Below are 26,535 nucleotides of genomic sequence, written 5' to 3'. Positions count from 1 at the left end.
GTTATTGACGGATGCATGAGTATGTCGCCGGAGAGCTGGGCGGTTCGCAGCTCAAAGGGGAGTATACCGGTATGGCCGAGCTGCACCGGGCCGCACCGAACTTGGTTCCCCGTCCGATCGGGTGGGGGAAGTTGAAGATGGCAGCCGCCCCCATCAGCTTCTTCATTCTGGTGGAGTTCAAGGAGTTCGTTTCGGGGCTGCCGGACCCCGTGAGGCTGGGAGCCAGACTGGCAGATATGCACCGCAAAACCGAGGCCCCTCAGGCCGGTTTCGGTTTCCACATACAGACGTACGACGGAGCAAGGATCCAGGACGTCACGCCTCAGGTGAAGTGGACGCCATTCTTCTCGAGACTCCTCGCCGAGGCCTACCGCCAGGATGTGGAGGCCAACGGTATCTGGCCCGAGCTGGAGGTCGTCTATAACCGGGTGCAGTCTCACCTCATCCCCAGGCTCATTGGCGCACTGGAGGAAGACGGGAGGTCCGTCACGCCCGTTCTTATCCACGGTGACTTATGGGACGGGAATGTCTGTAACGGCGCAGAGACGGGGGACCCATGGATCTTCGACTGCGCCACGTACTACGCACACAACGAGATGGAGCTTGGTATCTGGTGTGCTGAGAGGCACAAACTGAAAGCAGAGATTTACAGGCGGGAGTATCTTCGAAATTACAAGGCCAGTGAGCCCAAAAGCGAATGGGATGACCGGATCCTCCTATACAGCGCAAAGACAAACTTCATGTTTTCGGCCTGCTTTCCTGGAGGTGCGCCGTCGAGAAAAGTGTTAGCCACTGTTGCCAATCAGCAGACATATCTACTCACACATGTTTAGTGTTCTTAACGACTTGTTATATCTGATCCAGAAATACACCCCCTGGGAGGAAGACTCCGAGGTTCAGTCTCAATTATCCCAGCTGTAAGAGGGAAAATCTCAACGGCCATGGAGATGGAGATTGGATTATTTTTTGATATCCAAGTATACCACAACGATCAAAAATATGGAAAGTAACCAACGTATTTGGGTAGTCGGCAAAATCAACAGAAACATTGTGGCTGTGTAATACCAGCTGGTAAGGGGGGTTTGATACGGAGGAATACAAAGTTATCTGATGCGGACTCAGCTGAAACTGGTTGATCGCCCGGCCATCCCTTGACCCAAAAATGCAATTGCTTAGCAAGTGCAAGAGACGAGTCTGGCTTATTCGAGCCATAAGTCTTTTGATTGCCTTCTTTGAAATTATAGATTCGGTGTTTTCACGGTGGAACCAGTCACGGACTCCGGACTACCTACCTCAAATTAATAAAGCCAGGATGTTGATCCAACACCAAGTGTTACTTGGGTTTGAGCTGCCGATACTGAAAAAAAGCAGTCGAATCTTCTATATTAATAATTGATTTGGGGTTACTAACCGGAATAACTTCGTGTTGTGGTCGTGACTACATCTGCTGACTAGTGGACAACGACTAGCTGTTCTGTGGTCAGTTCGGTGTCCCTACTGGCCTGGGTTCCACCTTCATAAACAGCAATTAGATTGAACTTATACCGGTCAGAATTGGTCGGTCAAATGTGTTGCGCGCAACCAGACGATAGTATTACGATGTATATGCACAGTGTATGTAGATAAATTGGGCAGGTAGATCATGAAATTCAATGCCTTGGATGCAGTTGCGCAATGATGCACATCTGATGGTTAGTTGCCTGGCCCCACTATCCTCCATGTTTGAGGTCGCTTACCTCGTGCTAGGAGAAGACCAAGCCGTCAGCAACGACTCATTCATCTCAATCCTGCTAACGATGGCCTCAGTCAGTGAATCAACCCGCATAGATGAGCCTTTGGCCAACCGGCTTATCAGGTCCCGGGCGCACATCGACCCGCAAGTGGCCTCCCCGCTGTTCACCAAATTCCCGCGCGAAGTCCGGGACCAAATATGGCAGCTGGCGTTCGAGGTCTACGAGGACTTCAACAACCCGTACCCCCTCGACAAGGTGCACGTGCGACCGGGCCAGGCGGCGCGGCAGCGCATCGACCTGGTCCTGCTGCTGAGCTGTCGCGCCGTCTACCTCGAGACCTACCTCATGCCCTTCTGGGAGAACACGGTGGAGATCTACGCGGGGGACGAGCAGGACGTCCCGACCGAGGAGGAACCGTTCCGATGGGCCCACTTTGCGCCGCCGTACTACGAGCCCATTAGCAGGATGCAGTCCTGGCAGTTTGCCAACTTGACCAAAGTGTCGATCCGTTTTCAGCAGAACCAGTTAGAGGACAGTAGTAAGTCTGCCATCTTCCGATGCGGAAACGGCCCCTTCCACCGGATATTGATGACAGACCTAACGACTTTCAAGGCCATCTTAGAAGAGTCGGTAAGATGATGGGCGCAAGCGAACGCCACGATTCGCGACTCGTGGGAGTCAACCCGAACGCCCACTGGCGTCAACTGCCGGTGGTCTGGGGCGAGAAGTTTGGCGAAGTGGAGTGGCCGGAGGGGGCGCCGGCGGTGGAGGTAGGCCTCATGAAGTCGCATTGCGTCGGCCAAAAGATCACGGAGCTGACCATCCGCCTGGGCATGAGCGACTGGTGGTCCTGGACGGATTCGCCGGCCGACAGCCAGTCGCTGCGGGTGGACCAGTGCTTGCGGCTGGAGCCTATGCATACCGGGACTGCCGACGTCGACGATGCCGGGGCCATGTTGCAAGGGTATCTGGCGCGGAAGAACGGCGAGGAGCTCGAACTCGGTCTCTCGGAATCTCAAAAGGCACGCTGCTGGGGCAATGCTCTACATGAGGCGTTCCCGGATCTCGAGAGGCTCGAGCTGGAGCTCGAGGCGCACGAGCAGAAGGCACCGCAGCTGGATACCGTCATTGAATGCGGGAAGTTGTGGACATTCCCACAGGACTCTGGGTATGAGATGCGCTGGGACGGCGACGCAGAGTTGCCGTACATTTGGAAAGGACCAATGAACCAATACATCAGGTGCCCGTGGATGGACCGGCGTGGTAAATCAGCCGGTGGCAAGGACAAGCCCGAACATACTGCGTGGGCACGCACGCAAAGCTCTGAGGCATTTGACAATGGCATACGATACGTAGTTCAGCGCCTTGTATACAGACGTAAGAAAATCCAGCAGGAACCGGATTCCTAGAAACATTCTAACATTTACATATTTGGAGCTGCTATCTAAGGTTCCTTCGGTGAACTGTGCCTCAAATGACAATCACGAACACTGTAAGGCTCTCCTCTATGTGCCATCAAAGCTCTTGCTGACGAGTCATTCTACGATCCCTTCTAACTCGTACATCGTCAAACCTCCTTCTCAACTTCTTCCACGGTCGGAACTCTGTGGAGCTTAATGTTTAGAAATTGGGCAATCGCCTGAACCGCATTCCACACCACCTTGACGTCTTCCACCGACACGCCCAGCCGCCGAATGCCGCGGATGTGCCAGCGCGTCTCCTTGGGCAGGTTCTGGATCATAATGCCGGCGAGCACGATGACCTCGGTGCCTAGATCGTCAAGGACCTGGCGGTCGCTTAGGTAGAGACCGTAGGTGATGTTCTGGCTGATCCAAGCGAAGTCGCGGTGGTCGTCGAAGAGGGCGATGGTGCTGTTGGTGTCGCCCGTGTAGATCTTGCGCATCCAGCCAAGCCCGCGCTCCAGGTTGGCCGCGTCGCACTGCCAGCCCTCGCGCGTGGCCGGGCTCGGGTCCTTGTCCTCGGGCCGCTCGTGCGCGTTGATGGCCATGATGGCCTCGAGCGGCTTGCACACGCCCACCAGCGGCACGCACTTGATCAGCGCCTCTCGCAGCTCGCGGATCAGGGACTGCCGCTGCGTGGGCGTCGAGTACGCAGGCTGCGCCGTCAGGTACAGGTACAGCTGGGCGCTGAGCTCCGGGTCGTTGCCGCCGGCGAGCGTGGCGATGGTGAGGAGGTACCACCGGTTGGCGCCCAGGCCGGAACGGGACCAGTCCGCTTCGATGGTGCGGAAGAGGTCATGGATCTTATGAGGAGCAGATGCAGGCGAAGAAGAGACGTTGGGCTCCGTTGTGGTGGCCATGTTTGCAAATGAACGAAACGGAGTGACGTTACTCTGGTTCCCTGACTTCGAGGTGTAAGTGGACAAGCACAAGATATTTTGACACAAGAAACGAAAGGGTTCACAATCGACACGTACCAAACTGCGTTTGCAGGGCCAATGAGAAGTAGTCTTGCAGACAAACGCAAATCTGCTTGTTGAATGAGCTCTTGCCCTGATGTGACAAGACTGCCTCAAGGTTTTGAGGCCCGAAACCGCTTTCTGTCGGTACATACGCCTCCTTTGATTTACTGAATTAATTTGTTGTTCGCCGGCCAATAGGGGTCTAACATTTGAAGTCAGGTAGGTGAGGGCGCGGGGAAACCGAGCTTCGGAGGATCTCTCTAACCCCCGCACATATGAATGCCCCGACTGCTACTGAACCAGATGGAAATAACTTTAACCCTCACATCGCGGATCGGAATTTTCCAACAAAATATGTTCTCAGAAGGTGCCTTGCACCCGGGCTTCGCTTTGTTGTTGACATACGCCATTCGCGATATCACAAAGCTCGCGCTCCAGTAACAACAGTGCTTTTAGTGACGTCGCTTGGCCTTGCAGGTGTAAGTCAGACCCTAAGGTTGTTGGTTAATAGGGCCCAAAGTTATGAATGTACAAGGGTTCTCTATTTGAAAGTGCCTCTGAGCGGACTATGGGTTATTGAAGGGCCAATATTTCGTTGCATCCATATGCTAGGTGCGCCTCTAAGCTATGATCACAGAATCTTGGTCAATCGTTTCAAGAATGCATCAACTGGACCAACCGCCAGACATGTTGGCAAACATATCTGGCCAGACTGTCATAGTCACTGGCGCAGCACGCGGCATTGGTGCTGCTGCCGCCGCCATCTTCAACAACCATGGGGCGAATGTGGTCATTGCGGACTTGCCACAACTCCAAGATACGGCCGAGGCTCTCATACGGTCGCTCGATCACCCTGAGAGGGCTGTTTATATGGGAGCCAATGTTACGCAGTGGAGAGACATGGTAGAGCTGTTTGAAGGGACCATTAGTAGGTTTGGCAGAGTAGACATGGTGGTCGCTAACGCTGGCATTATGGAAACCGCAGTCGTCCTTGACATGCAGGTCGATGAGAATGGGACACCACTGGAGTCGAAGGAGGCTCTAGAAGTGCTCGAAGTCAATCTTAAAGGATCGCTGAACAGTGAGTTGATGATAGAGCCCTTATTCATAATGACTTGATACCTGCTTACACTTCTCCTAGCCCTGAGGCTGGGCTTGCATTATATAAGTCAGAACCCCATGCCGTCGTCCGGGGAAGGTAGGGGTTATCGCGGCTCCGTCACCCTGGTTGCGTCCACATCTGGTTATTTTGGCACGACCGGGAATGCGGCCTATGTTGCTTCCAAGCACGGTGTGGTCGGTCTTCTCCGGGCGTCCCAGACGAAGGCGGCGTCGCTTGGCATCCGGGTGAACGCAGTTGCTCCATTCTTCACGCCAACGCAGATAACGTCTGGCTTTGACAAGAGCAGCATGTTGGAAGCTGGTTTGGAGATCAACACGCCCGACCAGGTCGGGATAGCCATTGCGCACGCGACGGTGGATGAGACGCGACGTGGGACGGCATGCTTTGTAAGTCTTCTTGCTTCCAAATACACAGCGTGTGCCACTCTGAAAGATGGTTGCTGAAAACTACACGGGTCGATCACCGCAGGTTGCTGGGAGTTATCTCCGTGAGTTAGAAGATACCCAAAAGTCACTACTGAATGAGTGGCTGGGGAGTGATCTGGTTGAGATGTTGTCACGACTCGGGCAATATCTGACGATTATAGGAGGTTACCGGCTACCATCCAGGTCTGCTTAACCCATCATGAGATTTTCGAACCCTTTTCTAGAAGTAGGATATACTTGGGGTGTATTGTGTCTGTCCCTTCTTGAAGGCTTATGTAGATGGTTATGAGCATATCCGTTATCAGCATTTCCGCTATTATCATAGCTACCATATATTATGCAACCAAACGGGCCCTTTCTATCAAGCCGTTATCGTTATCGTTATCGCGCTTGGTGGGGAGCTACCCCCCATGCATGCTCTAAGCTCACAGTGGCTCACTGACGCCATCAGAAGGCGGCCTAGGCTCCCAAATGGCCCGCGACCCTTGTCCTACCTCGTCAGTGCCCTCGAGGAAGTACCGCAATCACAGGGTCCATTCAGGTCCAGTCCACCAGCCAAGTGAGTGCGCTGTTGCATCGAGGGGCCAACCAACACCGAGTTCCGCGAGAGAGCATACTAGAATCCCAAAGAGGCTTACCGATTCGACAAAGCAACCACGACGCCTGCTGCCTTATTCACTCCAATGCGCAAATACTAAGTTGCGCAAGCCCCTCCAGTGAATGAATGTCAATATTCTGACATGAAGCCTGGAGCTTCATAGAGGCTTGTTGTCCCCCGTCACTTTCTCGTCTTCTGATCTGTCGTCCTTCCTTCGAGCCCATCATCACATCGAATCCATTCTCAACTTGAACTTGAAGCGATTCAGCCTTGGAGTTTTTGGCCGCGATCGGGCATAGATATTTCGAGCATCGTAATCCATTAGAGAGTAGAGGCGGCGGTATTTCGGTGCCTTCCTATCCCGACCACTCCGATCCGACGGTCTACGCCTACACATTTAATCAGGTAGATCATACCTACTTGTCGAGCTCGTCGACCCAGTTCGTGCAGCTATCGATATACAACACGAGGCGCCCTACCCTCACGGAGCTGGCCTCGGCGACAACGATCCATACTTATTCCATAACTTCTCCCGACATATCCCTCCCCTCGTCGATCCCGAAGTCACGAGCCTCGACCTGAGTGCAACACTGCACGTCGAGCGCAACCTCCGTCATGTTCTCAAACTTCACGGGCCAGTCGAAACGTCCTCGAAACGTGAACCTAAGCGGCCAACGCAACAATCCGTGGGCAACTCCCGGCTCAGCATGGGGGTCGTCCACCGGAGCTTCCAAGACGGTCGCACAAGCTCAAGCCGAACGAGAGAAGCGACAGCGGGAACGGGATGAGCTAGCTGCGACCAAGAAACTCCAGCGAGTCTGGAGGGGCCACCGCGACCGCCGGACTACTAAGGATGAGCACCGGCGCCAATGGGACCAGCTATACCATAACACGGAGAATGTCGACGTCCCTATGGGCGACGGCGACGCTGCGGCAGACCCTGAGCGTGCAGTCGAGGCTCTTCCGCTGTTGTTGTCCCTCTTCGACCCATCGCACCCCGAAGACCAACGGAGACTTGACCATTTCCTGCAGGATACTTCGAGTGAGCATTGGAAACCAGGTAGTTACCAGTCCAAGAGGCTCGTAACCCTGCTGGTGATGGCTTTGGAAAAGTATGCCTGCTCCTCCCCCAAATGATGGCCATTGCTGACCGTTTAATCTAGACGACCGTCGAATTTGTCTCAAGGCCCATTCTCCCTGTTAGTCCGCCTAGTGGTGGAGGAACCCAGATCACTAAAAGCAATGGAGGATCGATACTATAAGTTGCTGGCTTCATACTGCGAGAACGCGGCCAATGATACAAATGAGAGTGGCCAGGAACTCTTAGCTGAAGCTGTCACTGCTCCGCTGGACCACCAGAAGACATTGTACCCAGAGGCCTACACGACTTTCGCCTTCAGCTTCCTCACATGTTCGAACATTGCGTTCCTTCAAAAGAAACCCGATGTAATTGCAAAGCGGCTCGACCTTGCGGCACTGTCTCGGACCATCATCAGTGGCTCCAACCTCGCCGAAGTTCCCAGCCAGCGTTCCAAGGATGAACTACTGTGGCTACTGGCACATTTCATTTCGCTCAACCGTGCGTTGTCCACTGCTCAGGGATCCGTGTATCTTGAAGCGCTGTATCTACAGCTTTGTCCTCTGGTTGACGACATCCGCGTACGATCAGCACCGCAGCCTGTGGAGGATGAAGCTGATAGTTCAGATGACGAGGATGAGTCGGCTATTAGGAACGCCAACCCTTTGCCTGCATATGTGCTACACCAACTGGAGTTCTTGGTCAATGAAAATGGTATCAGTGAGCTTCTCAGCAGATTCACGTCGTAAGTACTTGTTCATTCCCCCCAAGGCTAACATCATTACTGACAACCCCAGCACTGCTTCTTCATCTGCCCGCTTGTCAGAAGATGCGAGCATTCTGGCTGGATACACTCTGCTTCTACTCCGATGTTTCCCTGCCCAAAAGGATGACATGAGAATGCGCCTGTTCCAGGGTGACATACGCACTCAGGGGGCCGATGGAGCCGTCTACCTCCCCTCTGTCAAGTTTTTATGGCTTGCCGTATCGAAAACGGACGTATTCTCAACGATCGCAAAGCCTAAGAGCAAGATTTCGTCGTCCACTATCGTATCCCTTTTACGGCCAGAGCCTGCTCGTGACCAAGAATGGAGAATAGTTCTTCTATTCCTTGAGCTTTACAACTTTCTTCTGCGGGTTACCGACGACGACGACTTTCTCGTGGACGAGCGCGATATTGTTGCGAACCAAAGCCCAGCTGTGAGGAGAATCAGGGCCAGTGGTCTCAGTCTCTCTGAACTTGAGCTGCTGGTCACCTTTCTCAAGAATCTCTCCTTTACTCTATATCACAACCTGAAGGACGTCATGCCACGCGACCGCTCTCGTTCGCAACTGGGCGCTCTTTTGGGTGTCAGTTCTGCCATATCCACTCGCAATATCCCTGAACAAGCCGATGCGCCTTCATTTGCAGGCATACTAGGACTTGACGCGTTGTCACTGAGAGGTTGCGCGATAACAACCATGCAGTCGCTATACGAACGTGATTCCCGGCGGCCATTCTTGCCAAACGGCTTTTGGCTCATGACGTCCAAATTTGAGATGGAAGGCTTCATCTCTGCTGTTGTTCTAGAGGAGCAGCAATCCCAGAACGCCGAAGATGACGAGGATATGAGCGACTCAGATATAAACCCGCTGGATAACCATACCTCAGCAGGCCAGAGGCTCTCCCGCGCCGCTCAGATCGAAAGACAACGCCAACTGCAACGAGTCCACAGAGAGCAACTGCTATCCCAGCTTGGACCAAAACTCGAAATCCTACGAAACATGCCTTTTGCTATCCCCTTCGATGTCCGGGTGAAGATTTTCCGACAGTTTGTGGACATTGACAAGATAAAGCGAAGAAATGGGCTTGTGGATCCCGATCAATGGCGGCTGGGACTCCTTAATGGGGCGTTCGGCGGCCCACATCAGACTGGACGAGATGTGCTCGGTCGCCACACGGCTCGCATCAAGCGTGGCCAACTCTTTTCGGACGCTTACGACCAGTTCTTTTCCCTGGGCGACGGCTTAAAAGAGCCCATCCAGATCACGTTTGTCGACCAGTTCGATCAACCAGAAGCTGGCATCGATGGTGGCGGTGTTACCAAGGAATTCCTGACCAGCGTTTCTTCAGAAGCTTTCACCCCTGGCGACGAGGGTCCCCGACTATTCGTCACGAACAGCCAGAATTTATTGCATCCTAACCCGGCGGCCTTCGATGAGTTGGCTGAGGAACTTACCACGTACGGGATTCCCAAGTCGGAGTGGGCACCGAAGATAACAGAGCTTTCGCAACAATACGAGTTCCTGGGCCGTATCGTTGGCAAGTGTATGTATGAAGGCATCCTCATTGACATTGCCTTCGCCCCCTTCTTCCTTCTTCGATGGCCCACTGCGGGCCAGAGCACCTCCGACTTCCGTTCGAGTCTCAACGATCTGAGGGATCTCGACCCAGATCTGTACAGGGGCTTGATGAGTCTGAAGAACTACTCTGGCGACGTCACGGACCTCTCCCTGGACTTCACCATCACCGACCAGGTCACCAACCCCTGCACGGGTCAATCAAAAACGCATGTGCGGCTCCTCCGCAAGGATGGCGACAAGACCATTGTCACCAACAAGGACCGCGTGCTGTATATATCGTATGTGGCGCACCACCGACTGGTGGCCCAGTCTCTGCGCCAGACCAAGGCCTTCCTCCGCGGGCTCAGCACCATCATCAACCCGTCCTGGCTCTCCATGTTCAATCAGTCCGAGCTTCAGCGCCTCGTGGGTGGCGACAGCACCGAGATCGACATTGTCGACCTCCGGGCCAACACCCAGTACTCGGGCGTCTACGCTATCGGTGACGACGGCGAGGAGCACGAGACGGTCAAGATGTTCTGGGACGTTATGAAGGAGCTCGCCGACACGGAGCGTCGCGCCCTACTGAAATACGTCACCTCCACGCCCCGCGCCCCTCTTTTGGGGTTCTCTCAGCTCAGTCCCCGCTTCAGCATCCGCGACGGCGGTGATGACGAGACCCGGCTTCCGAGCACCAGCACTTGCGTCAACCTGCTCAAGCTTCCCCGCTATAAGGATGCCAAGACTCTCAAGGAGAAGCTGCTCTATGCCATCCAGTCCGGAGCTGGGTTCGACCTGAGTTAAGACGGGACCGAGAAGGGGAGGCAAGTACTAATCAAATCTGATGGTCAGGGCCATTACTTGGAGGACGTTCTGGATTTTGAGGTTCTTCTCAGTCTGTTATTGTTTTGCCTTGGTGCTTTGACGATGATGACGATCGACGATGGACCTCGTGGGAGGATGGGATCAGTATGATCGTAATACCTCGCCTTGCCTACCCCATCCATCCACATAATCTGGGTGAAGCCGGATGGTGTTTCCCTTTCTGGCATGACACTTGGGTTGTTTCTGCTGTTTGAGTATGATCCGATGATGATGAAACCCCCAATGAACCTCATGAAAAATAGATTAGGTTGCATAATAAAACTGCAATACACGTATAATCATCGTCTCTCTGTACGACGTGCTTCCACTCTTTTGATGTTCTTGTGTACTCTCCAATTTGGGACGCTTAAAACCTTGATCATGTTTCCCTTGACAGTAGCAAGTTTCCATCAGCTCCCCAAACCCGCAAATTGTCTCTCGTGTTACTCTCTATCATGGCCATGTCTTCACAGCTCATTTGCGAGCATGTTTATGCTCCCATATCCAATTGTCACTGCCAGCAACACTCAGTACTCTCGTACTTTTGGGTATTTTGACATGTGTTGAGGACACCCATGCCGACAGCTGCCCATCGATTCCCCGTTATCATTCCACCCACACCACGCTTCATGGAACCGGATAGTCTAGCTTGCGAGGCACTGTGAAGCTGACTCTGCTCAGCTCATGTTGGGACATGGTTAAGAGGGGATATCAGTGTTGAAGTGGTCTTGGCATATGACGGCGTTCCAGAGTACTCGAATGCTAGATAGACCCGGAGAACCAGCCCAAGCGAGAGAAACAAAAGAGGCCTACACACTCTGACTTTTAGGGTAGGAAAAAAGAAGATGGGTAAAAAAAAAAAAGCGTGGAAGAGGAAGGTCGAATGTTATTCATACTGCGCCACGGGGGTGTGCCCGTCGTACTTAATGGTGGGCGCGGACTTACATATAAAGGATGCCGTTCCTCTGCCGCGTTTCGAATCCCGAGCTGGAACCAGAAGCTCGAAGCTTGCTCTACCAGCCCACGAAGCATGAGATAACAATCTTACCACTCGACCACCCGACTGACTCCTCTTGCTGGAAACTGCGTCTATTATGTTACCTGTACTTACCCTCTTCTCCTCCTCCGGTCTTCAGCCTACCCGTGTGTTGTTGTCCCACAACTTCCTCCCACACTCCCTCTTCACTCCCCGCCAAACACCACCCTCACATCCAACGTGCTATCCCAGCCGCTCCTCAGTTGTAGCCGGGCCAGGACCGGCTCCTCCGGCTCCAAAATGTGTACCGGCAGGACCTTATCGTTCTTTTTGGGGACCTTGAGTCGGTCGCCGCTGAGGGGCTGCAGATCGAACTGAAGAACCACCATGATGACAAAAGCCTGGATCTGGTTCATGGCAAAGTACCGCCCTGGACACAACGTCTTGCCGCCGCCAAATGCGCGGAACCCGTTTTGCTTGGCCGTGCTCTTCTCGCTACTGTTGCTACCGGCGTCGGTCTGGAGGAACCGCTCCGGGTGGAAGCCGGCCACGTTGTCGCCCCACAGCGACGCATCCGCGTGCATGACGCTGCCAGCGATCTGGAGGACGGAACCCTTGGCCAAGAACCAGGTGTCGGCTAGCAACGTGTCTTCCTTCACGAGCCGCGTGCTGCTGTTTTCCGAGCCGAGGCGTAGGCACTCTTGGTACACGGCCGACAGCATCGGACAATCGAACCCATCGCCGGCTCGCGCGACTTCCACAGCCGACACCGACGACTTTCTGCCGATCCTAATCGTCTCGCGATCGCACCACTTGAGGGTCATGACACTTTCAACTTCCCTGCGGATCCGGGCCAGTAGCTCCGCGTCGGCGTAGACCTGCAGCAGAATCCAAAAAGTCGTCGTGGTCACGTTGACGATACCCGCAAACCAGAAGCTCAGCTCCGACCGCGCAACTTCCCGCAGCTGCCAGCCATGCGCCAAGGCGGTCCGGATACGCTCTTGGACGAGCTCGCACGCGCCGTCCTCCCAGTAACCCGCCTCAAGGTAGTCAGCCAGCGCGGCGACCAGCTTCTCCCTCCCCCGGTAGGCCTTGCGCGCCGTGACGGACGGCCAGACGTCTGCGAGCAGCATCGCCAACCCGTGGTCAAAGTCCCAGAACGCGCGCACCAACTCCGGGTCCTGGGAAATCGGGTTGCGGCTGCCGAAGAAGTGCGACGCGGTGGCGAGTGTCACAATGTGCCGGACCCATTCCAGGAGGTCCACCTCCCGATAGGTTTCGTGTTGCATGAGGTAGGCTTGCTGTTGGTCGAGGTGGGTTTTCAAGGCGGAGACGGCGTTGCGGCTGAGGACGTTCAGCTCCTCGCCCGGCTTCATCCCTCTAGCGACCAGGTCGTGGAAGTCGGCCAGGAATCCCCGCGGCTCTCCCGGGCCCGGGTCGATGTTCATGCGCGCAATGGCGACGGAAGCATCATCGAGGCCCAATACTCTTTTCGTGATGTCGGGGATGAGAGGCGTGAAAGAGAGCGTCTTACAGCGCTGGACCGCGGCGGCGAGGAGCGGGTCCGTCACGACGTACATGCGCGAACCAGGCATAAACATGGTGAAGATAGGAGTATGTTTCTGACGCAGGCCGAGTTGCTTGATGTAGCGGCTGCCATAGAACAGCATGCCTAGGAGATGGCCGACATATGGAATGGTGGGCGTGATCGTAGGCGGCTCCCTGGGATAACGCACAGGTCGGACATACAACCAAACCAATATTGCGAACAGGGCGAGCGGGAAGGTGTATAGCCACCGCACTGCAGTCTCTAAACTCAAATCCATGACGTCTGCGTGAAAAGAAAAACCCGATGTTGAAAGTCAACGGTTGGTTCGTTGGTAAGAAGAGAGGGTTGGGGGAAGGGGAGCCCGTATATATAATAGAGCCGCTGAAAAGAGATTGAACGAGATCGGCGGCGTTTCTGTTGATTGAAAAGAGCAGATATGCAGGAGGTCGTATTGGGTTGAAGAGGATAACAGCCGCGTTGCTGGGTCTACCTAAAGAAGGCAGGTATCACCGGTGGCAATGCTTAAGGTTACATGTAGGTAGGTACGTCTGCATCTGGGAGCTTTCCTTCCTACTTAATTAGCCGGTATCATAAAGAAAAGGCAGGACCTACCAGCATTTCATTCTCAACGTACTGCGACTTAAATAGCAAGGAGTTGCCCTAGTGACAAGGCTCAATTTGATCCTTGAAATGATATATGCTGCACATCTTTAACTTTTTCCATGATAGAACGAACAATGAATGATCTTTCTTGTTGTTTTCTGATCACAGCACATGTCTTGGGTATCCAAATGAGTTTCGCTTCAAATTGGTTGATGTTCTGTACGAGAAAGGAGCACCCCGCACTCACACCAACTGTGAATGAGTGCCAGGCACAGGGGTCCCCGAGTCCCCTAACCAACCATATATCAATGTTCACTAACACGGCGAGACTGCGTACCTAACCCTACAAGACCTTCAAAGCTCTAGGATATCTGGGGTATCAGATCGTCTGATTGAACGTTGACGTTAGGCAGGGGCAGTGAACGCAACAATCTTGTGCAAGCTCAAGGGGACTTGAATTTGGGGGTATCATTGACGAATGGTATGCTTTCTCGGCACAAACTGGCGACTGAAATCTTTGACACCCAACATACGCTCTTTCTGGATCTCGTCGTCCCAGTTATACTCAAACATCGTGCTATGCTCGCTGCGATAACACGAGTCAGGTTTAACTCAACCATTGTTGCTGCTGCTTCTCTGGTCCCAGTTTGATTGCCAATCCTTGATGTAAGATGCCGCCTTGCCACCCAACTGGTCCTGTGACCCAACCAAACCGGCTGCTTGCTTCTCAGGTATCGAATCTGGTCGAGTCTGGGTGTATCTGTCCACCGCATACGACGGCTTTCTCACTGAGGCGCGGAAGTCAGTCGACGAGGAGGAGGAGGTCCTTGTGAGGTATCGTCAGCGCGATGCATGTAAGTACTGAGTTGGCATGGTATGAGATGATGATATCTCTGAAGCCGAAGTGACTGGGAGCATGTCACCTACCTCGTCTCACTGGAGGTCCAGTTCACTTCCTTTGGCATGACGATGACGAGCAAGTAAATGGCGTAGCCTTTCAAAACTTGGGGTATGCTCTAATGTCAAAGTTCGAGAAGCCTTGATACTGCCCGAAAACGTGGCGGCTTTGACAAGGAAGAAATATGAAAACATCGCATCGCATCGTCACGCACGAGTTCTTATATATCACAACTCCTCTGGGTATGTAGTTAGGCAACCCAATACACGAGGCGGGCTCCGGCTCCATACGCTCCTCCAGAGCAAACCGGCCTGGAAAGCTGCCGGGCCTTGGAACGGAGAGGAAGTCTGACGGGACTCGAGCCAATCGAAGTGTTGTTGCTGAAGGAAGGCTTTCCTTCGCCGCATGTCTGCTTCTTGGCAACATTCTATTTTCCGCCTTGAAGCCCGATCCGCATATTATCCAAACCTCCCTGCCGCATTTCTGATACGTCGATGTCGGTTGTCTAAAGGCGTCTCCAGACTTTCGGGTCCTTACAACATCATCCTCACCATTCCCGCCAATCATCGCCAGCCTTGATGCAAGTGATTCGGTGACAAAATCCTTGGCCACGCGGAATGCAACCCAAATGCGATACAAGACAATCCGAAAGCGGCTCCAATGACGCCAAGGGTTCGCACCTCTGCATATGACACTTTGGGGATTCCAGGCAACCAATAAGGATTCATGCAGTGTGACCTTCGATTCGAGTGATAGACCAGCACACGGGCGAACCAGTCCCACTTGCAATCAGGCTGTCGAGAGCACAGTAGTGCTCACGCAAAATTACGTGCGGTAAAAACTTGGTCTCATCAAGTAGTGCTTTGTAATTGAATGCGGCTCTCCACTTGTACGGTTGAACCGGAGGCCTCCATGTCGTTGCAGAAGTTTGTCCATCTGGAATTGTTCGCTTTCGAGTGCTGCTAAATAGTTGTGGTATCAATTCACCACGAGGGCCACACAATAGCGTCTAGCGTCGTGTCGAATCTCGAATCTGACTTGGACCCTTGCCTGTCATTCCGATAATCCCTGCTGTGTAAGAGTACCCCAGAGACCCCTAACGAAACATTCAGGATGCATGGGTCAGGGCCTGGGAATCGACTAATCTGAGCGCAACTTGGATTCGCCATGCTGAAGCTTGGGAGACATGGGCCGCTCTGGATACGACATAACGGGAATGACTATTTGCGACTACCAGGTTATCGACACGCCGGCCTCAATTTGTACCGAAGCCACAGAAGATCTTGAAGAAGCTCATCCCTTGCACACAGTCAGGACCCAATTCCTGCACGTGGTCATGGCAGCACACAAGCGTGCTGTACATGACCCCAATGACATAAGCCCCGATGGGGCATATAACGACAAGCGTCAGACAGGGTCCCTGGAGGAGAATGACAGCAACGAATATGAGACGCCAAGCAAGCGCGCTCGCTTGTCAGATGGCGCTTCTACATTGGACAGCGCAGACAAGCAGAGCACGGGAACCACCAATAAGCGCCGTACACAAAACCGGCGGCTGTGGCTCGCTTGTCCATTTGCTAAGAAGGACCCCGTGCGATACCGAAACTGTTATCGCTATACTCTGGGCCGAATTCGGGATGTCAAACAGCATCTGAATCGTTGCCATCGCAAACCCCTATGCTGTCCTAGATGTTGGGAAGTATTTGAGGATGAGGACATACGAGATGGCCACATACGGGTAAACGAATGTTCCCAGCGTCTTGAGATTGAAATCGAAGGCATATCGGAAAAACAGAGGAGAGTGTTGGGGCAGAGGGTATCCTCGAAGATGCCAGAGGAGCAACAGTGGTTCGCCATTTTCGATATCCTGTTTTCGCCTCTTCCCCGACCTCGGTCGCCATACATAGATAGAGATCTATCGGGGCAGATGTCGGTTTTCCATGATTTCTATACCAGTAAGGGGCCGGAACTGCTATCGGAGTTCTTAGAGTCCACAGGCGTAGTGACATGGAATCTCCCGCAAGAGGAGCGAGACCTGGCCACTTTCCAAGAGGAAATCTTAGGAGACGGTCTTCTGCAAATATGGGACCACTGGATCAGCGCCAATACCGTCGAGAGGCCATGCGACGCAGAGCCAAGGACCCCGACGGCTTCTCAGTCAAACGACTCGGGCGTGGCCCTCCAAGACGTGCCTGGCAAGTCATCAGTCTTTACTCTCCAAGCGCAAGAAGAGGTCCCGCTAGTTCCAACCGCTTCATCTGGTCAAAATGAGCACTCATTTCTTTCCCAAGAACCAATCCAATCTAGCGCGGGAGCGAATAATTGCGACTTGAGTAAGGACATGCCTTCTTCATCACACTCTGGTACTGATCCAATGATACACGACGACATCCTTTCGCAAATATTCGACCCCTCATTCGGTGGGTTTGCGAGCACCTCTGGCACTTTGCTCGACTTTGACTTCGACATAGACTGGGGGAAATAGCGAATAGCTGCCCAAATCAGCCGGCTAGTTTGGGTACCCAGGGAAGTCCTGCGGCAATTGCAAGTGCTCGTCGAGCCGGTGCCGACTTCGAACAGACTGCGGTACGGAGTCAACCAGCACCTTCTTCGATTGCGTGCGCATTTCCGGTACCCTCTGACTCTTGCTGATATCCGGCAGTGAGAACCCATCGCCAGTCTCAAGAATGCTCGCGAGACCCCTGCGACACGCGTACAGCGGTTTTGAGCCCGGCGCATTGGGTCGCTTACGGAGATCACCAGACTCTTCCCGTAGATTCAACTCCACCAACTCGCCCGCCAACCCAGCGTATAGGGTGGGAGACGTGTCGGATGACTTGGCGAGAGAGTACACGGGGGAGGACTTGGCATTGATCATGGGCAGATATACCGTGTAATTAGGTCGGTAGTAGCTCTCCTTTGAGAGCGCGTGCCATGTGCACTCGTGCCCTCTTACGTGGTCGCAACAGCCGCGCTCGGGATGGGAGGGAGGCTTGGTCAAAGTGGGGGGCCGCGGCGATGGGTACGGGGTTTCACTACTGCACGGTAGAGATGATGTATGCAGGTATGCCTTGCTCCAGCGGAAATCGAAAATCTTGACAGTGTTTGCTCGAGCATTGCCAGCGATGAAACGTTCTGTTCCGTACGCCAAAAGCGCCCCACTGGGGGTCATGACTTCAAAGTTGTCTTGGAAGATTGTATCGACAGGCGATGGCGACCGCATATCCTGAAGGCGGATAGTACCATCTTCGTATGAGCTCAGGACGACGTTGCCTTTCCCGCCGGCAACGGAGGCGGCATCGATGGGGAGCAGCCCTCGAACGGTCGCATTAGTCCAATCTTTCAGCGCATAAACGTCTGTGGCGCGAGTCGAAGGGAGTATTTTCGACGCCGCATCCAGACGCGGACCAGTAGGCGACAAGGTCAGGTATCGCAGGGGCTGCGTACTGCTAGTCAATCCAAGAGCAAGGCCCCCGCTCGCTGTGAAACGCATGCAACGTATAGTCTTGAAATTCGCCGAGCCTTCAAGTGAGTGAACATCGAAAGCATCTCTTGGCTTTACACCGATATGTTCTTCGCCATCTTCAGTGCCCGCCTTGTCATCTTCGAGAGGGTCTACATTATACAAGAACACATTGTCCTTCGTACTCGCAGCCAGAGTACTTGACTTTTGGTCAAAATCGATGGCCTGGATCTCGTTCTGCGTATAGTGGTCTTGCACATCTTCGGTGGCAGAAGGCTGAAAACTCATGCGTGTTCGTCCAAAGCTGGCTGGGTCAAGTGAAAGAAGCCGGAGGTCACCGCTGGCTCTGCCCACCACAACATTGGACTGACCTTCCTGGTCCAGTATTGATATCGAAGTCACATCATCCTTTCCAGATTTGAATCCATTCTGGGAGCCTGCCAGAGAATACCAGGTTTCGGAAGGCGAAGCGGTTGCCGCTGTGTTTCGAGACCGAGCGAAGATGTCTTCCCCAGCACCCCACACCACCGTCTCCTGCACAGATTTTCCTTCCTTGCGGGAAGATGCATCTACGATGATGTGACATGGGAAAGTCTGAGTGCGCTGGTCCGGCCTTTGTTGCCTTCGGTCACCCCCACCTCGAGCACCTCTAGGTTGCTGGTCTTTGTGCGGAATGAGAGAGTCGACAGTCAAGGCGTGCCTTTCCCAAGCCCGCGATTGCCATGTCAAGGTCTTCGCCAGTACTTGCCATTCGTCATCCGGGACGGTTTGGGGGAGACGAAGAGTGCCGAAGTGGCTTCTCACAAAGTTGCGCCAGCCATCGACCTTGACCGCTTCACGGAGTCTTCGAGAGGTGGTGCCGAGACGGGCGACACTCCTTGCCGTATTGAGATGGCTGAGAATAATTAGAAGAACATCTAAAGGTAAGGTGTCCAGTCGCGTGGGCTCGTCGAGAGTGAGAAATTCCATTTTGGTTAGGGTGTCGTTGGCACGAAATACCCAGATCATTCGATGGAATTGTGTGTTGGTTGCGGGTGAGGAAAGCGTTTAGAAATTGTGGTAGGCCACGATCATGGCCTGTTCTCGCAGGTAATATGGGTATCCGTCTCTATACCAGATCCACGTCCATGTTGGCTTCAATGTTGAGTCATCAATCGCCGTGAATGTAGTAAGGCAAGCTGAAATCAAATTCGAGTCATCCAAGGTGGATCAAAGAATTGACATCATGGCCGCTACTGGACTTCTGCCTGGCAGAACAAGCGTGTATGTAATACGATTTTGGCATGGCTGATTGGCGTACATGTAGCATCTTCAAGTCTTGTCCCAGAAACAGATACAGTCGATTCCGCGTCAATCTGGGTTTCGCATGGTTATGCAACATGTAGGGAACAAGTATGCCCCCAAAAGAAAATGTTCTGAATGCGAATGCTTTGAATTGAATGAACATCGAACATTGCAGGCAAGGAACTGCAGATAAAACATTGAACTGATGGCCGTCTGAAACGCAGACACAGGTTAATACACTAAAGGGGTTTATGCAGATTCGCATCTTCATATTGCATATTTCCGAAGCAGCAACAACTCCAAGGTCCGAGGTATATCTCCTCCCCGCCCTTCCAAGACATTCACAATCTGCAATGCCGCTATCACTGCCGTTCAGGTCCTCCCATTGGCATCGCGCTCCTAGCTAATGCATCTGGGAACATATTTAGAGCACAATGATGTCGTCATCACATCCTTTTGAGTACATATTTGTATCTTATTTGGGATCAAGTGCCCTATGTACCCCCAAACTGCTCTGCTCCTGAATAAATAAATAAACATTACTGTCATTCGATCTAATCCACTGGTCGTGTCAAAGAAAGCATCAATACTGGCCGCTTTAGAAAAACTGCCAAAACATGTCCCCCTCTACCTGTTAAGCTCCTTGTGCTGTGGTGAGAAACTTGACCTTGTCCGAAATGGCACTTCAGGTGATCTATCATGATGTTGTGTGCTCTTCCGTCGTTTTTTTGGTAGCTCTATCTTTTTTCCGGTTTATCATATACCCAGTCCTATTTTCGCCTTTGGCAAAGATCCCGAAAGCACATTGGTCGTGTGCTGTCTCTCCAATCTGGATCCTCTGGGTCAGGTATACCAGCAAGGAGAATAGAACCATTGGCAACGCTCATCGGAGGTATGGGCCCATCGTCCGCCTCGCCCCTTATGAGGTTAGCATCAACGATATGGAGAGTGTGAAGACGGTCTACCAAGGCGGTTTCGACAAGCATCAATGGTACTCGGTGTTCAACAACTATGGGTGAGTTCGCAGAAGCCCCATGTAAGTCAATTACCTACAAGCAGAATCCTGAGCAACTACCAGCGTGCCGAATATGTTCTCTTCAATCTATGCGAAGCACCATTCCATCAGGAAACGGATGGTATCCCACGTCTACTCCAAGTCATATCTTCACTCGTCCGCTGCTCTTGCCGCGCAGGCAGACGTTATTCTCAACGACCGGGTACTCCCTATCCTCGGGGCGACTTCTCGTGAGGGACAGGAGCTCCAAGGAATTGATGTGCATTCGCTTTTCGCAGCTGTGGCTATGGACTTCATCTCGGCCTACTGTTTTGGCCTTGGCAACAGCCCCAGCTTTGTCCAGCAGAAGACTTACCGCGACTATTGGCAGGGACTTTATCGTGCTCGAAAAGGATATTCCTTCTTCAGTCAGGAGTTGCCATTGCTATCTAGGGTCTCCAGTTCTATCGGCCTCCATTTGACACCTGTGAATGTTGACGCCGCAAACAGAGAGCTGGAGAAATGGTGTGGAAAGCTGTGCGCCGCCACACTAGACTCTCTCCAGATAAGCGGCAACAAGTCGCAGGCTCCCGCAGACCACCCTGTCGTGATAAGTGCGTTGTTGTCCGGGCTGGATAAGGAGGAAATAACCAGAGGAAAGGAATCCCCCATATTCAGCACTGCAATATCCCAGAGAAACCTTACCATCTCTTCAGAGATCTTTGATCACCTATTAGCGGGACAGGAGACTACCGGAGTAGCTTTGACTTACCTATCATGGCACCTATCCCGGTCGCTGGATCTCCAGCATCAGTTGCGAGATGAGCTCCTCTCTCTAACACCAAATATGAGCCTGGAGGGTGGCAAGGTCACCATACCCAGTTCCGGGCAGCTAGACCGCCTACTATTGCTGCATGCCGTTATTATCGAGACTGTCAGGCTATATGCGCCCGCAGGCGGGCCGGAGCCGCGAGTTACACCCGATCCATCGTGTCGGATAGGACCCTATACGCTTCCTGGCGGTGTCCGCATTTCGGCATCGGCATACAACTTGCACCGGGAGGAGAAGTGTTTCCCGCATGCGGAGACCTGGGATCACACCAGATGGCTACACGATGAGGAGAAACATAAAGAGATTAGCCGGCAATTCTGGGGATTCTCCAGCGGGGGTCGCATGTGCCTGGGCTCGAACTTCGCAATGCACGGTAGGTAAAGGCTGCAGCTTGCAAATGGGCTAATAAGCGTACCAACGAGAATCGAAAACTAACATAGTTGGCGTAGAAATGAAGTTGCTTGTCGCAGCCATTTACACCAACTATACGAGCCACATTGTCGACGATGAGGGTATTGAGCCCACAGACGGCTACACCTCTCACCCCACCAGCGGCCAGCTCTGGCTGCGCTTTGAGAGGGTCAACCCAGCGAACAAATAGGTAGCCGCTTTCGGACCCTGCACTAAGCGAGACATCCGGGGACCTGGGGACTTGGGGGAAATGACACCCATCTTCCAATCGGCTTGTTGATGAAGTGGATGCACTTTCCCCAGCTCAGAAGCCCAGCTGTGCAGAAAACCCAGCGAGTCAGCGCGCAGCTCGGTACAACCCCGTGGTGTCCCACATTAGCCTCCGGGCCTACTGTAGATCAAGCAATTGATACAACAGGCAGACCTGTGAAATCCATATACCTATGTAGACTGAAAAGACAGTTTTACTCCTGATCTTGCTTACTATATTCTCTGTCCTCTCTGGGCGCTCACACTTGAGGTATCAAATGACCCCATTACAAGGGCGCCATCTCAGGTCACGAGGCGTTGCAGTTTCGCGGCCTGCTTGTATACATGCGTGAGTAAGCATATGAAGTTGGTGTCTGATTCGAGCTGTTCTGGCATGTGAAAGTCTCGCCCAGGCTCACCCCGAAAACCAACGACGCCCTGCGCTGCCAGCCACCAAAGAATGGTCCACTTGGAGACGGCAAGACAGCTAGAGATTTAGCGGTCTCACAGGGCTACGCCTGACATGTGCCCCTCCAGCAGGTCCCCCAAATTGACAGGCCAAACTTTGCAAGCTGATGTCAGAATGCACCTCCGAGGCTTGCGCGCCGCACTGACAGGGGTGCTGTGGTGCCGGACGGTTACTAAAGCAATGTGACCCGCTTCGATCTGCTGTTCCGAGGTTCATTCATACGACAACTCAAGCAATACCGAATCCATACAAAGCGGCCGGACCAACAGGACAGTAATACTTCAACTTCAACTTCATTTTCTTTTATATTGCATTGAAACCTATTGCGCTACCTGCATCTATCTATATTACCTGTCCTCCTTGCTCCTCCTTGCCAAACTCGCCCGTCGCAGCGAGTAATCGTCTTCCTTTTCACCCCGGACAACCCACACCGCAATACCGGCAATCAAGATGGGTGGTAAGTAACGCTCGAGGCACATTCTCTACCCCCTACACTGCCGTAAATGCCAAAAGAGAAGCCAGACTGACGATCTTTTCGTGGGGCGTCTACAGCTCTCGACCGTCTACAGCAGATCTCTGGCCAGATCGCTGGCGCGAAATCCGCAAAGGAGCGACTCCTGATCAAGAGCCCCGACGACGTAAGCTCACCTCTACCATACCTCCTTACTATATACAAGTTCCACCACTGCCCGGCTAGCTAGCTTCGCTTCACCAAAAGGCTGACCCTTCCGATTCCCAATAGATCGTCGTAACAGCATGCCTCCGCACTGCATTCACCAAGGGCGGCAAGGGCGGCTTCAAGGACACCCACGCGGCGGACCTGATGGCCGGCGCCCTCAAGGGCATTATTGAGCGCTCCAAGATCGACCCCTCGCTGGTCGAGGACGTGTGCGTGGGCGAGGTTCTGGCCCCCGGCGGCGGCGCCACTGAGATGCGCGCCGCGGCCCTCGTCGCCGGCTTCCCCGAGACCACCGCCGTGCGCACCCTCAACCGCCAGTGCTCCTCGGGCCTCCAGGCCTGCGCCGACGTCGCCAACCAGATCCGTGCGGGCATGATCGAGGTTGGAATCGGCGCCGGTGTTGAGAGCATGAGCTTGCACTACGGGTACGTAACAATCATACCACGCTATGGAATTTGCAAGCCAGGAACCATTGCTGACAGCTGACTTCTTTCCCGCATATAGCCCCGCTGCCGTTTCCGAATTCTCCGAGCTGCTCGAGTCCGTCCCCGAAGCCGCCAACTGCAAGGTGCCCATGGGCGTCCTGTCGGAGAACATGGCCACCGATCTCAAGATTGCACGCAAAGACCAGGACGCCTTCGCTGCGTCTTCGTACCAGAAGGCCGAGAAGGCGCAAAAGGCCGGCCTCTTCGATGAGGAGATCCACCCGTTGACGGTGAAGTGGGAGGACCCCAAGACGGGCGAGACCAAGACCATTACGGTGGCCAAGGACGATGGCGTACGGCCGGGCACCACGGCGGAGTCGCTGGGCAAGATGAAGGGTGCTTTCGCGCAGGGCGGGTCCATCCACGCCGGCAACGCGTCGCAGATCTCGGACGGCGCGGCCGCCGTGCTGATGATGAAGCGGTCGACGGCCGAGAAGCTGGGCCAGCCGATTTTGGGCAAGTACGTCGCGGCGTCCATTGTGGGCGTGAAGCCGCTGCTCATGGGCCTGGGCCCCTGGCGCGCCATTCCCAAGGTGTTTGAGCTCACCGGCATCTCCAAGGATGACGTCGACATCTTCGAGATCAACGAGGCATTTGCCAGTCAGTGTATCTACTGCGCCAACCAGCTCGGCCTGCCCATGGAGAAGATCAACCCCAAAGGCGGCGCCATCGCCTTTGGCCACCCTCTCGGCTGCACCGGTGCCCGCCAGGTCAGCACCCTGCTCTACGAGCTGAGGCGGCGCGGCGAGAAGGTCGGTGTCACGAGTATGTGTATCGGTACCGGTATGGGTATGGCTGCCGTCTGGGTTGCTGAGTAGAGAAAGAACAAAAGTTGTCTGCCGGGAAATTGGTATAATGCATGGGTTACGGTCGTTTCGAAATCAGCATCATTATTATTACGTTTGCATGGTATGGTATTCGCTTGTATTGGTTCCACGGCACAATTAGCTTAGGCTTATTTCTACGTAGTCTGTACGAAGAACGAGGAAGAGACTTTGACATGACCGGATTACTACCCCCCATATCTCCCACCGTTTCTGTTTCTATTTGACCTTGACAACACTAATTCACCGTGACGCATGAAAACGACAAACGCCAATCAGAACAGGAAAGGTTCTAACATAAGGCTGTCCCACTCGCTCTACGAGAAGTCCGCGATATGATGGCCCATGCCCTTCTCCTTGGCGAGCCGGATGAGCTCGGTGCCGACGACGAGGTCCATGAGCCCCAGCCCCACGCTCTTGTAGATGACGTTGCCCGACGTCAGCCACCGGGCCAGGTGGTCCGGTTGGTCTTGTTGCTGCTGTTGCTGCTGCTGCTGCTTCGCGCGGATGGATCCCTGGCTAGAGGACCGCCGCTTGTGCACTTTGCTGAAGAGGCTGGTGTAGCTACCGGACCGCTTGGGGCTCCCCGTGCCCCGGCCACTGCTCTCGCCCCCGCCCGCGTCGCCGCTGCCGCTGCCGCGCCGCTCTAGGGCGGCTTCGGCTGAGTTGCGGCCGTAGATGCTTGACATGGCGGAGCTGCCCGATGCGAGGTCGAGCTTGTCCAGGTCGGACGAGATGTCGGTCGAGGAGAGGGTCGATCCTGGTGTCGATGCTGAGGCAATTGAGTCCTCTTCCTCGGCTGCTTTGCGGATCATAACCAGCTCGCCAAGCCTAATTTTGTTGGTTTCACGTTAGCTACTTGTGACTACGTTCCCTCTGCTCGCTTGGTTCAGGGCTGGGGGTGTAGGTGTACTTACTCCACCATCTGGTTGGGCTGAATACCGGCCTCGATGATCTCGCCCGCCTCCTTCAACGCCCCGTCCAGCGTATCCACGACGACAACACCGCCCTCGGTCGCGTGCTTGTGGAAGTGGATGCCGGCGGACCCGTGCGTGCCGCGGACGGCCTGCTCCAGCAGCTCGCGGGGAATCTCGCGCATCTCGGGCTTGTAGCTGCCGATTGCCACGATCAGGCGGCCCTTGCGGCGGCCGTTGGTATTGGTCAGGATAGTCGGGTCGAAGAGCGGCTCGTGGGACGGGGTGCAGCAGTAGATGACGTCGGCGGCGCGGACGTACTCCTTGGTCAGGCGCTCGTACTCGCCGTACGAGGGCGTCAGGACGGCGAAGCGCGCGTCGGCCCAGCCCTCGCGCTCCCGCGTCGCCAGGGGCACGTCGTAGAACTTCTTGAGGATCGTCTGCGCGCTGTCGCTGAACTGCCGGTTGATCACGTACACCTGCTTCACCTTGTCGCCGCGCAGCTGCAGCGCCAACCGCACGTGCCAGTACGCCTGCAGACCCGAGCCGAACACGGTCAGCGTCCGGACGTGCTGCCGTTTCGTCAGCAGGCAGGACGAGGCCAGGGCCGTCCGGAACGCCGTCAGGGTCTTGGCGTGGAGGAATCCCGTCGGGACGCCCTGCGGCGAGAAGACGGTGACGGAGCCCGTCGGCTTAACAGCGGGCTTGCCGGGCGCCGCATTTCCCCCGGATAGCGTGACAACTGGGCGAGTGTTAGCGGTGACTTAGAGGGCGGTGGTGTTTTCTGCGGAGAAGCGTATATGCTGCTGCTGCTGCTGCTGCTGCTACGCAGTACTTGGTTGCCCACCACGCCGAAAGAACACTAGGTCGGTGAATCTGGCAACTTACCCTTCACTGCATGCCCGTCTGCATTGATGCTGGGCATGAACAAGGTTGTCGCGTTAGTTGCATTGGAATGCACTACTGTTCGCTCGGGCTGGTGGATCAGCCCGGCCTCGATATTCTGCGTGCCGGTTGAGTAGTCGCGCAGGGCGCTTCTCATCTGGTCCGCAAGAGCCTCGGTCTCGGCGCCCGTAAGGGACTCGCAGATGTTCCGGATGTCGTCATCGGACAGCACAGTCAGCGACATGGTCAGAGAACTGGCTGCTGCTGGCTTTTTTTACTTTGGGGCCCCGACAAGAAATGGCCTGATGAGTCTCCCTATTCGGTAATCTTTCCCAGATGTTTATAAAGTAGCTAGGGTACTATTTATGTGTTTGCAATTCGGCGGCGGCGGGATTTAACATGATATCATCTCCTGATCAACGGGTCGCCTGCAGGGCTGCGGGCCGTTTGCAGAC

The 26,535-nt window shown here is 54.2% G+C and overlaps 11 protein-coding genes across 11 annotated transcripts; 7 read left to right on the top strand and 4 right to left on the bottom strand.

Annotated features, from left to right (window-relative positions):
* Positions 1-11: 11 nt before the first annotated feature.
* On the top strand, positions 12-915 carry PG985_002513 (uncharacterized protein; the record flags this gene model as incomplete). Its single annotated transcript, XM_066822282.1, has 2 exons — positions 12-784; positions 834-915. Coding segments are annotated over 2 exons (855 nt in total), but the record flags the coding sequence as incomplete, so codon positions are not given.
* Positions 916-1,718: 803 nt separating this feature from the next.
* On the top strand, positions 1,719-3,142 carry PG985_002512 (uncharacterized protein; the record flags this gene model as incomplete). Its single annotated transcript, XM_066822281.1, has 2 exons — positions 1,719-2,271; positions 2,346-3,142. The coding sequence occupies 2 exons, from the start codon at positions 1,719-1,721 to the stop codon at positions 3,140-3,142; spliced, it is 1,350 nt and encodes a 449-aa protein (XP_066689713.1).
* Positions 3,143-3,300: 158 nt separating this feature from the next.
* Positions 3,301-4,053, bottom strand: PG985_002511 (uncharacterized protein; the record flags this gene model as incomplete). Its single annotated transcript, XM_066822280.1, has 1 exon — positions 3,301-4,053. One exon carries the CDS (start codon positions 4,051-4,053, stop codon positions 3,301-3,303), a length of 753 nt encoding a protein of 250 aa, XP_066689712.1.
* Positions 4,054-4,842: 789 nt separating this feature from the next.
* Positions 4,843-5,707, top strand: PG985_002510 (uncharacterized protein; the record flags this gene model as incomplete). The annotated part of the gene is made up of 3 exons (XM_066822279.1): positions 4,843-5,236; positions 5,297-5,664; positions 5,693-5,707. 3 exons carry the CDS (start codon positions 4,843-4,845, stop codon positions 5,705-5,707), a joined length of 777 nt encoding a protein of 258 aa, XP_066689711.1.
* A 1,209-nt stretch (positions 5,708-6,916) lies between these two features.
* PG985_002509 (HECT-domain-containing protein) lies at positions 6,917-10,505 on the top strand (the record flags this gene model as incomplete). The annotated part of the gene is made up of 3 exons (XM_066822278.1): positions 6,917-7,413; positions 7,465-8,124; positions 8,177-10,505. 3 exons carry the CDS (start codon positions 6,917-6,919, stop codon positions 10,503-10,505), a joined length of 3,486 nt encoding a protein of 1,161 aa, XP_066689710.1.
* A 1,242-nt stretch (positions 10,506-11,747) lies between these two features.
* PG985_002508 (cytochrome p450 protein) lies at positions 11,748-13,367 on the bottom strand (the record flags this gene model as incomplete). Its single annotated transcript, XM_066822277.1, has 1 exon — positions 11,748-13,367. The coding sequence occupies one exon, from the start codon at positions 13,365-13,367 to the stop codon at positions 11,748-11,750; it is 1,620 nt and encodes a 539-aa protein (XP_066689709.1).
* Positions 13,368-15,777: 2,410 nt separating this feature from the next.
* Positions 15,778-17,076, top strand: PG985_002507 (uncharacterized protein; the record flags this gene model as incomplete). Its single annotated transcript, XM_066822276.1, has 1 exon — positions 15,778-17,076. One exon carries the CDS (start codon positions 15,778-15,780, stop codon positions 17,074-17,076), a length of 1,299 nt encoding a protein of 432 aa, XP_066689708.1.
* Positions 17,077-17,100: 24 nt separating this feature from the next.
* Positions 17,101-19,023, bottom strand: PG985_002506 (uncharacterized protein; the record flags this gene model as incomplete). Its single annotated transcript, XM_066822275.1, has 1 exon — positions 17,101-19,023. The coding sequence occupies one exon, from the start codon at positions 19,021-19,023 to the stop codon at positions 17,101-17,103; it is 1,923 nt and encodes a 640-aa protein (XP_066689707.1).
* A 1,256-nt stretch (positions 19,024-20,279) lies between these two features.
* On the top strand, positions 20,280-21,765 carry PG985_002505 (Cytochrome P450 monooxygenase cypX; the record flags this gene model as incomplete). Its single annotated transcript, XM_066822274.1, has 3 exons — positions 20,280-20,353; positions 20,465-21,537; positions 21,614-21,765. 3 exons carry the CDS (start codon positions 20,280-20,282, stop codon positions 21,763-21,765), a joined length of 1,299 nt encoding a protein of 432 aa, XP_066689706.1.
* A 978-nt stretch (positions 21,766-22,743) lies between these two features.
* PG985_002504 (3-ketoacyl-CoA thiolase) lies at positions 22,744-24,275 on the top strand (the record flags this gene model as incomplete). Its single annotated transcript, XM_066822273.1, has 4 exons — positions 22,744-22,750; positions 22,846-22,931; positions 23,036-23,397; positions 23,477-24,275. 4 exons carry the CDS (start codon positions 22,744-22,746, stop codon positions 24,273-24,275), a joined length of 1,254 nt encoding a protein of 417 aa, XP_066689705.1.
* A 323-nt stretch (positions 24,276-24,598) lies between these two features.
* On the bottom strand, positions 24,599-26,324 carry PG985_002503 (UbiD family decarboxylase; the record flags this gene model as incomplete). Its single annotated transcript, XM_066822272.1, has 3 exons — positions 24,599-25,112; positions 25,199-25,937; positions 26,084-26,324. The coding sequence occupies 3 exons, from the start codon at positions 26,322-26,324 to the stop codon at positions 24,599-24,601; spliced, it is 1,494 nt and encodes a 497-aa protein (XP_066689704.1).
* Between the last annotated feature and the right edge of the window lie 211 nt (positions 26,325-26,535).

Source organism: Apiospora marii (assembly GCF_038362585.1).
Source record: "Apiospora marii strain CBS 49790 chromosome Unknown utg000002l_segment0_segment0, whole genome shotgun sequence".
NCBI classification, from domain to species: Eukaryota; Fungi; Ascomycota; class Sordariomycetes; order Amphisphaeriales; family Apiosporaceae; genus Apiospora; species Apiospora marii.
Note: the sequence above shows the minus strand (reverse complement) of the source record. Positions and strands in the feature narration are given on the sequence as shown.